General features: G+C 43.1%; 1 protein-coding gene across 1 annotated transcript; it reads left to right on the top strand.

Moving 5' to 3' along the window:
* The first annotated feature begins 4,489 nt into the window (after positions 1-4,489).
* Positions 4,490-11,004, top strand: ACRV1 (acrosomal vesicle protein 1). The gene is made up of 4 exons (XM_038535731.1): positions 4,490-4,639; positions 7,333-8,013; positions 9,579-9,698; positions 10,625-11,004. Exons 1-4 carry the CDS (start codon positions 4,591-4,593, stop codon positions 10,747-10,749), a joined length of 975 nt encoding a protein of 324 aa, XP_038391659.1. The 5' UTR covers positions 4,490-4,590; the 3' UTR covers positions 10,750-11,004.
* The last annotated feature ends 1,146 nt before the right edge of the window (positions 11,005-12,150 follow it).

Here is a 12,150-nt window from a genome sequence, read left to right on the forward strand (position 1 = left end):
GTCAGTTTTGACAACAGATCAAAGGAAAGTTCTGATGAGGACAAAAGATCAAGAAGCAGCTGTTTCAGTGGTCCAGGAGAAAGATGAGCTTGAACTCAGGTTATGTCAGTGGAAAGAGAAGAGCTGATAAATCAAAGAACCAGTTAGAGGTAAAACTGATATAATGTGTGAGGGGAGGGCAAAGGAAGAGCTGGTTACTCAGCCAAAGGTCCCAGGAACAGAGTTGGGGTACAAACAATGAATTCAGTATTACAAACGTTGAGTTTGAGATGTTGTGGGAACCCACATAGAAATGTCCAGCTAGTAGCTGGGTATCTGAGTCTGAACTAAAGAGGAAGGGCCAGCTTATAGGTTTAGGGAGTCCTCAATTTGTAGGTGTTGATTGACACAGATTAAATAGATTATGAATAGATTCCCTATTCGTAGGGAATATGTAAAAAGTAAGAATTAGTTCTCATCAGGAGGATGGGATGGAGAAGTACAATTTCAGGAAAAGTGGGGAGGAGCACCATGAAAGTCACAGAGCATTGTACATTCAGAGAATAACTAGGAACTGGGTATGGGTGAGGCTTGAGATGGACATAGGATGAAGATGTAAGAGAAAGTGAGACAAGTGAGATGACACTAAGGAAGCAAATGTGGGGACAGATGGCAAGACGTCTTGATGGCTTTCGCTGGCAGCAGTACTGCACAGATGAAGCAACACACTTTCCAATTTTACTGCCCCCTGCCTTCTGAGAAGCTTCAGGATGCTTACCACAGCTACGACCCCTTCTCTAGGTTTCTTAACAGAGATCACCATTCCAGGTGTAACCTAGACTCTTGGTGTCTTTCTGACATGAATTGCATAAAAGGCCTATGAAACAGGCTGGCATTAGAATTTTGTGCAAAAATGATGATTGTGAGAGTTTAAACCATTGAGATTCTCTGTTTTCTCTGAAAACTGAAAGTAAGGATGGGGCACCTGGGTGGCTCAGTGGTTGAGCGTCCACCTTTGGTTCAGGTCATGCTCCCAGGTCCTGGGATCAAGTCCCACCTTGGACTTCCTACAGGGAGCCTGCCTCTCTCTGTGTCCCTCATGAAGAAATAAATAAAATCTTTTAAAAAAAAGAAAATAAAAAAGAAAATTGAATGTAAGCAGAGTCAACAGTGCATATTAGGGCCAAAGGACAAAGGCACACATCAGAAGTCAGGGGTGAGCACAAGCCATGAATAAACAGAAATCATGAATAAGCAGAAATAGCACACACTCCAAAATGATGAGCAAGGGATCCCTGGGTGGCGCAGCGGTTTGGCGCCTGCCTTTGGCCCAGGGCGCGATCCTGGAGACCCGGGATCGAATCCCACCTCGGGCTCCCGGTGCATGGAGCCTGCTTCTCCCTCTGCCTGTGTCTCTGCCTCTCTCTCTCTCTCTGTGACTATCATAAATTTAAAAAAAAAAAAAAAAAAATGATGAGCAAGCAAAAATTCCAAATCAGTAGGAATTATGAGTAAGCAGAAGTCACAAAATAGAGGGAACAGAACAAGAGCAGTAGAAACACAGGCAAGAAAACTAGAAGAAACTAAGACCTACAGGATTATTAGAACTAGAACTGGAGGTACCTGGCTGGCTCAGGCAGTGGAGCATGTAACTCTTGATCTCAGGGCTCTAAGTTCAAGCCCCATGTTGAATGTAGAGCTTACTTTAAGAAATAATAATAAATTGGGCAGCCCTGGTGGTGCAGCAGTTTAGCGCCGCCTGCAGCCCAGGGCGTGATCCTGGAGACCTGGGATCGAGTCCCACGTCAGGCTCTCTGCATGGAGCCTGCTTCTCCCTCTGCCTGTGTCTCTGCCTCTCTCTCTCTGCATCTCTATGAATAAATAAAATCTTAAATAATAATAATAATAATAATAAATTAAAAATAAAAAGTTTATTTAAAAAAGAAACCAAACTGGAACTGCTAAGTATCCAGAAACACCTTCCAGGTCACAGACTGTGTCCAGGTCTCCATGAGGCCCAGGCTGGGTGGTGTGTGTCCCTACATGAATATCTGAGTCACCTCCCATTATTTAAGGTCAACTAAGATCAACTGAAGGAGGCATGGTATCTTTCATCTCTTCTGTGTTTTCTGTTATTCTTTCCTGGATTTCTTGGCTTGCTCATTTTCCCTTCGACCCCAAACAGCTGTCTCAGACTTGAGTTACATAACCTTTCAACTCAGCTCTCCCTAGATAAGACTATTCCTACAGAGCCTAGTTGCCTCTCTCTGTGTTCCAACTGCAAGCCCTTGGGAGAAGACTGTTCAGTTCAGCTCATCTTTTTGAACCAGGCCACAAATATTACCAGCCAGGGTTGACACTGCAGTTTCTTTGCTTTGCTTCAGGCCTTTAGAAACTGGAGTTTCAGATGAACACTGGGTGTTATACTATATGTTGGCAAACTGAATTTAAATTTTTTAAAAATGTAAATAAAAAATAAATGTCATTGGTCATTTGAAGAAAAAAAAGAAACTGGAGCTTCACTTTTATCTAGGATGCAGAGATGGGCAGAGGAAGGACACAGGGATTGGAGCACCTCTGGACATCTTAGCTCTGGAGCACTTCTGGTCCCACAGCAAATTCTCCATCACTCCACGTTTTCTTATACAGTGTGCTCAGATACTCACAGGTTTGGCTCTGCAGTGCCAGACCACTGGCATAGGGAGAAAAGTCTCCAAAGTAGACCCCAAGAAAAGCCAGCCTGGGTGGGATTGGGATACAGTCCTGTAAAGTCAACCTTAAGAAAAGAAGGAAGAAAAAGTTGGAGGCTGAGGTTTAAGGAAAGACCATTTAGGCTTTAGGTCTTACCTTTCAATTCTGTGACTCCTGGGGAGGGGTGAGTCAGTGATATTCCAGAAAGTTCTGAAAGTTGCAAAAAAAAGGGTGCTGCCAAACTTTAAAACAACTGGTAGGTGGTATACATAGTGCCTCTCCCTTTCCACAAATTTCCACCACTTCTATCAATGAAAGTCTGACTCAGTATGATCCCCCAGCTGTTTCTCCAGACTCTCTCCACATGGAAGAAAAGATTATCAGCAACATACTCTTTCATGAATTTTTCCACTCCACAGAAGCCCAGCCTCAGACCCACAAATCCTAGTTTTGTCCTCCAATACAAGCCAAGTAGGGTAGGCCTCCCTCTGCAACTTTTGATGCCTGGTGATCCCTTTTCTCCAACTGACCCACGGTCTTTAGCCAGCCCATTCTAAGAGCTCTCTATAAAATTTCCACTATGAGGCAGAGGGAGGCCCAGAAAAGGCAATTTATCCATTTCTTCATTCAGAAAGCATGTATTAAGTATGTATTATATGACAAAGCTGCTGCTAGATAGTGAGGTACTACATACAGTGATCAAGACAGACAGACAGAGATCCTTCTTTCAAGGAGCTCAGAGTCTAATGAAGGAGATAAATATTAAATAATTATAAGACTGATAAATCTATTCTGGTTCCGGCATTCAGTACTACATGTACCAAAGAGGTCCGAGGTTGGTGGGCAGGGAAGATGTAGGAGGTGAGGGCCATAGGATCTCTACCACGCAATCCCCAACAGTTCTAGCTTTCTATCATATGGATGCTTCACTGCATCCATATTCTACCCCCTTGATAGAAATTACAGCTCAGGGCACAGCTTTCAACATCCCTTGTTGGTCCTTCTTCTGGATACATTTCATGTATTTGCCATTTGTTTCTTACCAAAACCAACAGGTTACCATAGCTGGTTGAGAGCAGGAGCCATAGAAGAAAGGACACCCAATAGAAGCTTTGTCATGTCAAGACCCAACCAGTATCAAAACTGTGGCAGGAAAGGAAGAATAAATATAGACTAAATATTTCAATCTCAATGTGTATGTGTATGTGTGTGTGTATTTCCCTCTCGAATCTTCCACTGGCTAATAAATCCAGTCTGAAGCCAAACCCAACCAGCATTCAGGTGATCAAGTCAACAGAGATTAACTTACAAGGGCCAAAAAGAAAAGGCTGATTCAAAGAGCCAAATAGAAAACAATCAGCCAATCACACCTCTTTGTCAAGAACATTTCAAAAGAGAATAGCTTTGGGGATCCCTGGGTGGTTCAGTGGTTGAGCATCTGCCTTCAGCCCAGGGCGGCACCCTAGAGTCCTGGGATCAAGTCCCACATCAGGCTTCCTGCATGGAGCCTGCTTCTCCCTCTGCCTGTGTCTCTGCCTCTCTCTCTGTGTCTCTCATGAATAAATAAGATCTTAAAAAAAGAGAAAGAGAATAGCTTTTAAAATTTATTACAAAGATAATATGTTATTTTGGTAATAAGGTTTGTTTTTAAAGATAGGGCAAAGAGCCCCAATATACCACCTTATACATGGCAAATTAGCCTTCACTGGCACAGTTAGCCTTGAGTTGTTAAGAGGGCCATCCTGCCTGAATAGCCTACATGAGAACCTCAGAGCTCAACCCATTGTGAGGCACATGGGTGGTGTCTGAGGTTCTAGAATTCCCGGGAGCTGTAGCTTAGCATTAGGAGCTTCTGCTCACAGTTTTCCTTCATAGCTCTTGGGTGTCCTTCACCAGGGTCTCCTCTTTCCCAAAATCCAGATGAAGTTTCTCTTACTAATGAGTCTTTATCTGATTGGATATGCCAGAGGTGAGTCCCCTAACTTGGCCCTTGGGAAACTTCTTTAAGGTGTTATAGCCCTTGAAGGAGGACCAGGAGCACCTGGGTGGCTCAGTCAGTGAAGCATCTTCCTTTGGCTCAGGTCATGATGCCAGGGTCCAGGGATCCAGTCCTGCACGGGGCTTCTCGCTCTGCAGGAGCCTGCTTCTCCCTCTCTGTCTGCCTGCCACTTTCCCTGCTTGTGTGCACTCTCTGTCAAATAAATAAAATCTAAAATAAAGAAGAAAGACCAGAATATGTTCCCAAACCAATCTGACTCAAAATCAGGAATAGCTAAAAAATTCAACTCTGAGAGCTTCTGAGCCAGTTGATTCTTCCTAGTAATGGCTTTATCATTAGAGAGGCCTGCTGGCTTGGAGCAGTCTCATTCTTACTACTTTTTTCAGCCACTGATCATTTGTACCTGATGATCTGTGAGATGAAAAGACAGGTCTAACGGTTCTGTGAAAATCCAATGAAAGTTTGTCTCAATGAGCTGAGTGCAAGGGATCCTTATGTAGCTAATGTAGCAAGGAAAACTACAAGATGGGAATATGATGTACCCAGAAAGCCATCTCAGGACACAACAGGGCTATGGGCCAGAGACTTTATGAACCTCTCCTTCGTGGCCATGTTCTTTCTACCCATCCAGTTGTCTGTATTTCCTTTTTGAGGATCCTCATTCATAATGGGCTGTGCTCCCTTATTCCTCCTAGAGAAGAGAGAGGCCATGAGCTCTGAACTGTCAGTTAAATGACAAAGTGTTGCCATTGAATGTTGTTTGTCCGAGATTTCGGTTTTTTGCTTAGATTTTCAAAAGTTGGGACGCCTGGGTGGCTCAGCCATTGAGCGCCTGACTTCAGCCCAGGGTGTGACCCTGGAGTCCCAGATTGAGTCCCACATCAGGCTTCCTGCATGGAGCCTGCTTCTCCCTCTGCCTGTCTCTCCCTCAGAGTGTGTGTGTGTGTGTGTGTGTGTGTGTGTGTGTGTGTCTTCATGAATAAATAAAATCCTTTAAAAAAATAAAAAGAGATTTTCGAAAGTTAACTTAGAAATGTAGATATATAGCTACCAGATGGTAGTATATGCCAGCCACGTGGCAAAGCAGTAAGTCATCAACTATAAGAATGGCTAAGAAATGATTGTGCTTTTTCAAGCCTCCTTTCCACATCAGAAATCTTTATTAAAACTTCTGTTAACTATTAAAGAATCAGTCAAGCAGATAATACTCAGTAACAACTTTTAAAAATAAAACCTCCCAAAAGCTTTTCCAAACCTTGTTTTTCCTTTATCAACATATTCTAATCTTAGTCTTTAAGAAAGTCATTGATTATAGACTGTGAATCACCCAGAATATATGTTATCTATTGCAGGGCTCTTACAGAGATAAGGGTAATTTCGAGCCTTAGGTTACCTCCACCTCAAAATATCTTGTCATTCCTCTCAGCTTCTGGCTAGAATTAAGATTCGGTCCTTGTAGTCTACCCACCCTCCTCTGGGTTACTCAGTCTAACCAAAGAGTAATAATCAAATTGCTTGGTGCTACATTCAATAAAATGAAAGTCATACCTAAAGAATATTTGTCTGATAGTCATTGGTGAGGTGGATTAAAGGTAGAAAGGATTGGCTGGCCAGAAGAGAATGACCTGCTAAGAGTTTTTTAAGCCCCAGGGTAAAGTGGGGAGGAGAGAGAAATAAAATTGAGCACTTAAGCCATAAACTAGGTGCTTCACGATTTTTCATACTGAAAACTCATGGCAACAGCATAAAGTGGGTATAAATGTTATATCACAAGGAATCTGAATTCAGAAATAAATAAGCAAAGAATGTTTTTATCTTAATAATTGATTCCAACTTTGAGTCTCTAACCCACATGGATTGGTGATTGAGTGTAAGAATAAAAAGGTCTTAAATCCCATCTGATCATTTTTGTGGGTTCATTAGATATTTGTCACCTCTGGTTGAAAATTTTATCCTATCCGAAGTGTAAAATCTTCCACCTTCAATTACAGCTAGAATTACTTAGCTATTGAAACAACTTGCTTTCTCTTTCCCTTTTGTATCTTTATCGTTCTTGCTTTTCACCCACAAAAGACTGGAGGGAGGGCTGGTGGTAGACTTCTGATTATGTGATTGATGGCACATTGATTTCCTGAAGGAGGAAGGCACATCATTTTCCCTTCAGGTGCTTTTGGTACATGGGCTTCCCTGTGCATTTCTTAATAATGTGGATCTTAAAATTCTTCCTTTAAATACCAGAGGCAGTCTCAATGCGTTTCATTAACACCTCTGTCCTTCATGGTCTCTTGGGTAACTAGATGACATCCTCCAACATCTGCAAGATCTTCAGATACCTGACCAGGCCCAAAGGAAACCCAGGAATTCCACCGTAGCTTTATTGTATAAGAAAAACAGTCTTTGGGCAGCGGTTTAACGCCGCCTTCAGTCCAGGGCCTGATCCTGGAGACCCAGCATGGAGTTCCATGTCAAGCTCCCTGCATGGGGCCTGCTTCTCCCTCTGCCTGTGTCTCTGCCTCTCCATGTGTGTGTGTGTGTGTGTGTGTGTGTGTGTGTGTGTGTGTGTCTCATGAATAAATAAATAAAATCTTTGAAAAAAAAAAAAGTCTTTACCCTGGATATTCGTTCTCTTATCTTCACCATCTTCTGTTCCTTCTCCATTCCAGGAGCATCAGGTCAGCCTGATGAGCCTCCTGGCTCTATGGATCATCAAGCTTCAGTTCAGCAACTTTCAGGTGAGTACTTTTCACTTGGAAACCCATCAGATGGTGAGGCTTTATATGAGACTGCTGCAGGTGAGAACACTTTAAGTGAGCACACTTCAGGTGAGCATACTTCCGTTGAGCACTTTTCAGCTGAACATTCTTCAACTGAGCATACTTCAGGTGAGCACACTTCAGGTGAACACACTTCAGGTGAACGTGCTACGGGTGAACACACCTCTAGTGAACATGCTACAAGTGAGCACACTTCTGGTGAACAGCCTTCTGGTGAACAGCCTTCCGGTGAAAAGTCTTCAGGTGAACAGCCTTCCGGTGAAAAGTCTTCAGGTGAACAGCCTTCCGGTGAACAGTCTTCTGGTGAAAAACCTTCAGCTGAACAAACTTCAGGTGAACAGGCTGTAGCTGAAAAGCCTTCAGGTGAACAGGCTGTAGCTGAAAAGCCTTCAGGTGAACAGGCTGTAGCTGAAAGGCCATCAGGTGAACAAGCTTCCAATGAGAAGGCTTACAGTGAACAGGCTTCAGCTGAACAAGCTTCAGCTGAACAGGCTTCAAGTGAACAGGCTTCAGGTGAAAAGCCACTGGGTGAACAGCCTTCAGGCATTCCACCTTCAAGCACATTTTCAGGTAAGGCACATTTTCAGGGGAAGCACATCTGGTTGGGTGCTAGTCCTTGATTTCAGGTGTGAAATATGCAACACATCAAGAAACCCAATTTTAAGGAGAGGGTTTGGAAGAAAGACCAGTTCACAAACAGTTCATAGCTCTCTCAAAGACACTATTTACACCTCTTTACAATAGTACCAGGAAGGCAGGAGACAGGTTTTGTGGGGCTCTGAAGGCTAAACAACTTTGAGGGCCCTTTAAAAAAATGAAATAACACAAATACAAAATTCCAGCAGTCCCTCCAACTTCACTCTATGTAAGTAATTACAAATACAAATGCCCACTGCTCCCTTGGAAGGAGCAACTAACCTTCATGAGGAGACTAACCTTCATGAACTTTGTGCTAACTCTGCCTTAACAATCTATGTTAGAGGGTGGCCCAGTGGTTTAGCACTGCCTTCAGCCCAAGGCGTGATCCTGGAGACCCAGGATCGAGTCCCATGTCAGGCTTCCTGCATGGAGCCTGTTTCTCCCTCTGCCTGTGTCTCTGTCTCTCTGTGTGTGTGTGTGTCTCATGAATAAATAAAATCTTAAAAAAAAAAAAAAAAAAAAAACCTATGTTAGAATGCCTGTCTAGCCCTGGTGCTGGTGTCTCCATTTTGTTTGTTTAAATGTGGAAAATAAAGCATGAACACACTTTAGTCTCTGCTAGGTTCCTAAAGAAGTTCCAAGCACAACTGCAATTCTTTGGCTCTTACTAAAAAGGGCTGCTCAAGGAAGGAAAACCAGATCCAGAGTTTGACACCTCAAGATATTACCAGACATAAGCACTTCATATTTCCTCCCATTGCATATGTAGTGGTATTCCAATCTTCAGATGAAAGAAGTGAGACTAACATCACATAGCTGGAGAGTTACAATCCTTGGATCCAACTTAAGTTGCTCTGACACATCTGCTCTGACAAGGCCCACATCTTTCCTATTTCTTTGTTTCCCTAACTAGGGATTTGGCAATGGAGATAGTAAAAGAGACAAGATGGAAGCATTTCTTAAAGAATGCCTTTTGTGACAAATTGACATAGTCGACGGTTGACTTGAAAATGGAGAATGATCACTCTACACAGAATCTGCAACATCAGAGCATTCTAACATAGCTTGTCAACCAGTTAGCTCGTGCTCTAAATATTTGTGCCTTGTGGGTGAGAGTATGATGGGGGGAGTCCAAATGGGAGCCAGTCATATGATTAAAGTTCTTCTTTGCTCCTATGGAGTTAGACATGGCAAAAGGACATCTAATTATAAATGTCCAGGAAGTCAGGGGGAATATGAATTGGAGTTAACATCAGCATTATAGAGAGAAATTTGGGGTTCTTCAGCAATGACAATGATAGATGAAGCAGAAAGAATGAAGGAATTTCCTCTGGTCCAGAAGATAGACTATGCTTTATCAGACATAGGGCCCTCAAATGCCCAAGAACCAAACAATGAAGCGTGTTATATCCAGGCCCTTCATTCCTCTCCTTGTGACTCATAGCTCTGTGCCTAGTCCATCAGGAAATTTCAACAAGCTTATCTTAAATTTGCAGGCCCAATATTAAATTGTCACACATGCTCATATATGAATGATCAAGGAAAATGTCTTCGTGGAGAGGGAGTCTGCTCCACTCAGAATTCCCAGCAGTGCATGTTAAAGAAGATCTTTGAAGGTATGTGGGGACTTCATGATACAATCTTTGCCAGAGAAACACACATCAACTAACTTGAGTCCTCTGGAGAGCAGCTGGGATGGCAGGAGCCTGAGGAGGGGTCAAGCTGCGATTCCCCAGAAACTTGGGAGATTCAGGAGAAACTTATCCTCTCAAGAATTAAGAGCAGAATTCCAGCTACTGATTGGGAGGTAGAGGCCTTCCCAGGAGCACTCTGATGTCTTAAAAGGAGACAGGGAGACTAGCCGTCTCTTCCTCTTAAAGAAATGTATGAGCTGTACCTTGAGATGTTGAGACATTGACCATAAGCTCAAGACTGTCTGTCTTGTTCACAGCTATATTTTCCTAGCACTTAGCACAATGTTTAGTACATGGTAGGCATTTAGTAAATGCTGAATAAATGAATAAGCCATTGTCAATCAGTCAGTGTTCACAGGTTGCTGGACCTGTCTTATTATATTCCCATACCTCTCTACCCTTATACCAAAATAAAAGATCTTGGTTACTGCCATTCTATGAAACATACTACCTGACTTGTGGTTTGTCTAGCCCTCAACAGAGGGTGTGGGCAACAGATATGAGGAAGGGCCCAGAAGACAGATGGAAGGAGAGGGGAGAGGGCAGCCCTGGTGGCTCAGCGGTTTAGCACCACCTTCAGCCCAGGGCGTGATCCTGGAGACCGGGGATCAAGTCCCACGTCGGGCTCCCTGCATGGAGCCTGCTTCCCCTCTGCCTGTGTCTCCACCTCTCTCTCTCTCTCTCTCTCATGAATAAATTAAAAAAAAAAAAAAAAAAAAGGAGAGGGGAGGAAGAATATACAAGCTGGAGGTCTTGGTTGTGCTTGCAGAACACTGGGGGCCATGGGTGAAGGCGAAGGACAAGGAGGAAGCCTTCTGCTCACTACAGTCTGTCTCTGCTTCTTTCAGGTGGAAAACTCCAATTCATGGTTCAGGGATGTGAAAACATGTGCCCATCTATGAATCTCTTCTCCCATGGAACCAGGATGCAAATTATATGTTGTCGGAACCAATCTTTCTGCAACAAGATCTAGAAGCCTGTGCCCTTGCTTCCTACCCTGACTCAGGCAGCAAAAATCCTCCATCACCCAATATGGCCCAATTTATGTTTTGTTTCTTCCCCAGTCAACAACTAATTACATCTGCCTCTGAGTGTTAAACAGAATGTGCAAATACTTCACTTTTCTTCTCCTATCCATGCTGTTTCCCATTTTTCTCTGTCATCTGTCTTCCCTTACCCCATCTCTCAACATTCTTTTCTTTCTCAATAAATTCCGCATGGTCAAGAATACAGACTGGAAAACGGACTTCTTTTCCTATCAGCCAGTTGCAGGATCAGTCAGATCTTGCTTCCTCTCCTCACACTAAAGTGGATGCATTTTAAATCACTCCACATTCCTCAAAGTGGAGGAGTCCCCCAGGGCAGAGACCACAAAGAGAAATGCAGGTAGCTTAAACAATACTGTGGGACCTTCTCTGACCCCCCTCCTTTTCCATCACAATAGAAACCCTACCCCTTTCTACCATCCAATGATGTGGTCCAAAACTCATTCCTTCTTTGGCTCTTGAGAATTTCAGTCCTTAAGAGTTTATTCTTAACATAACTATAACAATAAAATGACTTTTTAAAAAAATTTGTTATTAAATATGTAGTAGGTCATACTGCTTAAATCCTTTTCTCACACAATGTTACTGGATCATCTCAGCATTGGAGCAGGTGGAAATACTGTAAAGTCCCTCTCTCTCCTTGTATTAGTGTTATATTCTTCAATGTGTTTTCATACAAATGGTCTCATCGTCTCAGAAAAAGGCCCAGTAAGGGAGACAAGAAGGATAGCATCATCCTTAGTTTACAAATACATAGGATTTATTTATTCATACTCCATGTTGTTCCAAACTTGCCTTGGTTACAGAGCTACATTGAGCCAAGGCCAGATTTCAAAACCAAATCTGTAATTCAATTTGTTTCCAGCACATGATAAGTATCAGGCAGAACAGTTCTTTCAAGACCAAAGTCAATCCTCTCTTCCTATACAAGCCCATCTCCTTTCAGCCACTGCTCTCTCAAAGCTCTGTTTAAAACCTCCTGAGTAGTCTTAACAGTAGTCTTAACAGTGTCTTGTGCAGGGATCCCTGGGTGGTGCAGCGGTTTGGCGCCTGCCTTTGGCCCAGGGCGTGATCCTGGAGACCCGGGATCGAGTCCCACGTCGGGCTCCCGGTGCATGGAGCCTGCTTCTCCCTCTGCCTGTGTCTCTGCCTCTCTCTCTCTCTCTCTCTCTCTATGTGGCTATCATAAATAATTAAAAAAAAAACAGTGTCTTGTGCAGAGCGAAAGCCTTTAATTTTGATAAAACCCAATTCACTATTTTTTTCTTTTATGGACAGGGTTTTAGATTTCATGCTTAAGAACTCTTGGAATACAGGGCACCTGGGTG

Source organism: Canis lupus, chromosome 5 (assembly GCF_011100685.1).
Source record: "Canis lupus familiaris isolate Mischka breed German Shepherd chromosome 5, alternate assembly UU_Cfam_GSD_1.0, whole genome shotgun sequence".
Classification (NCBI taxonomy): Eukaryota; Metazoa; Chordata; class Mammalia; order Carnivora; family Canidae; genus Canis; species Canis lupus.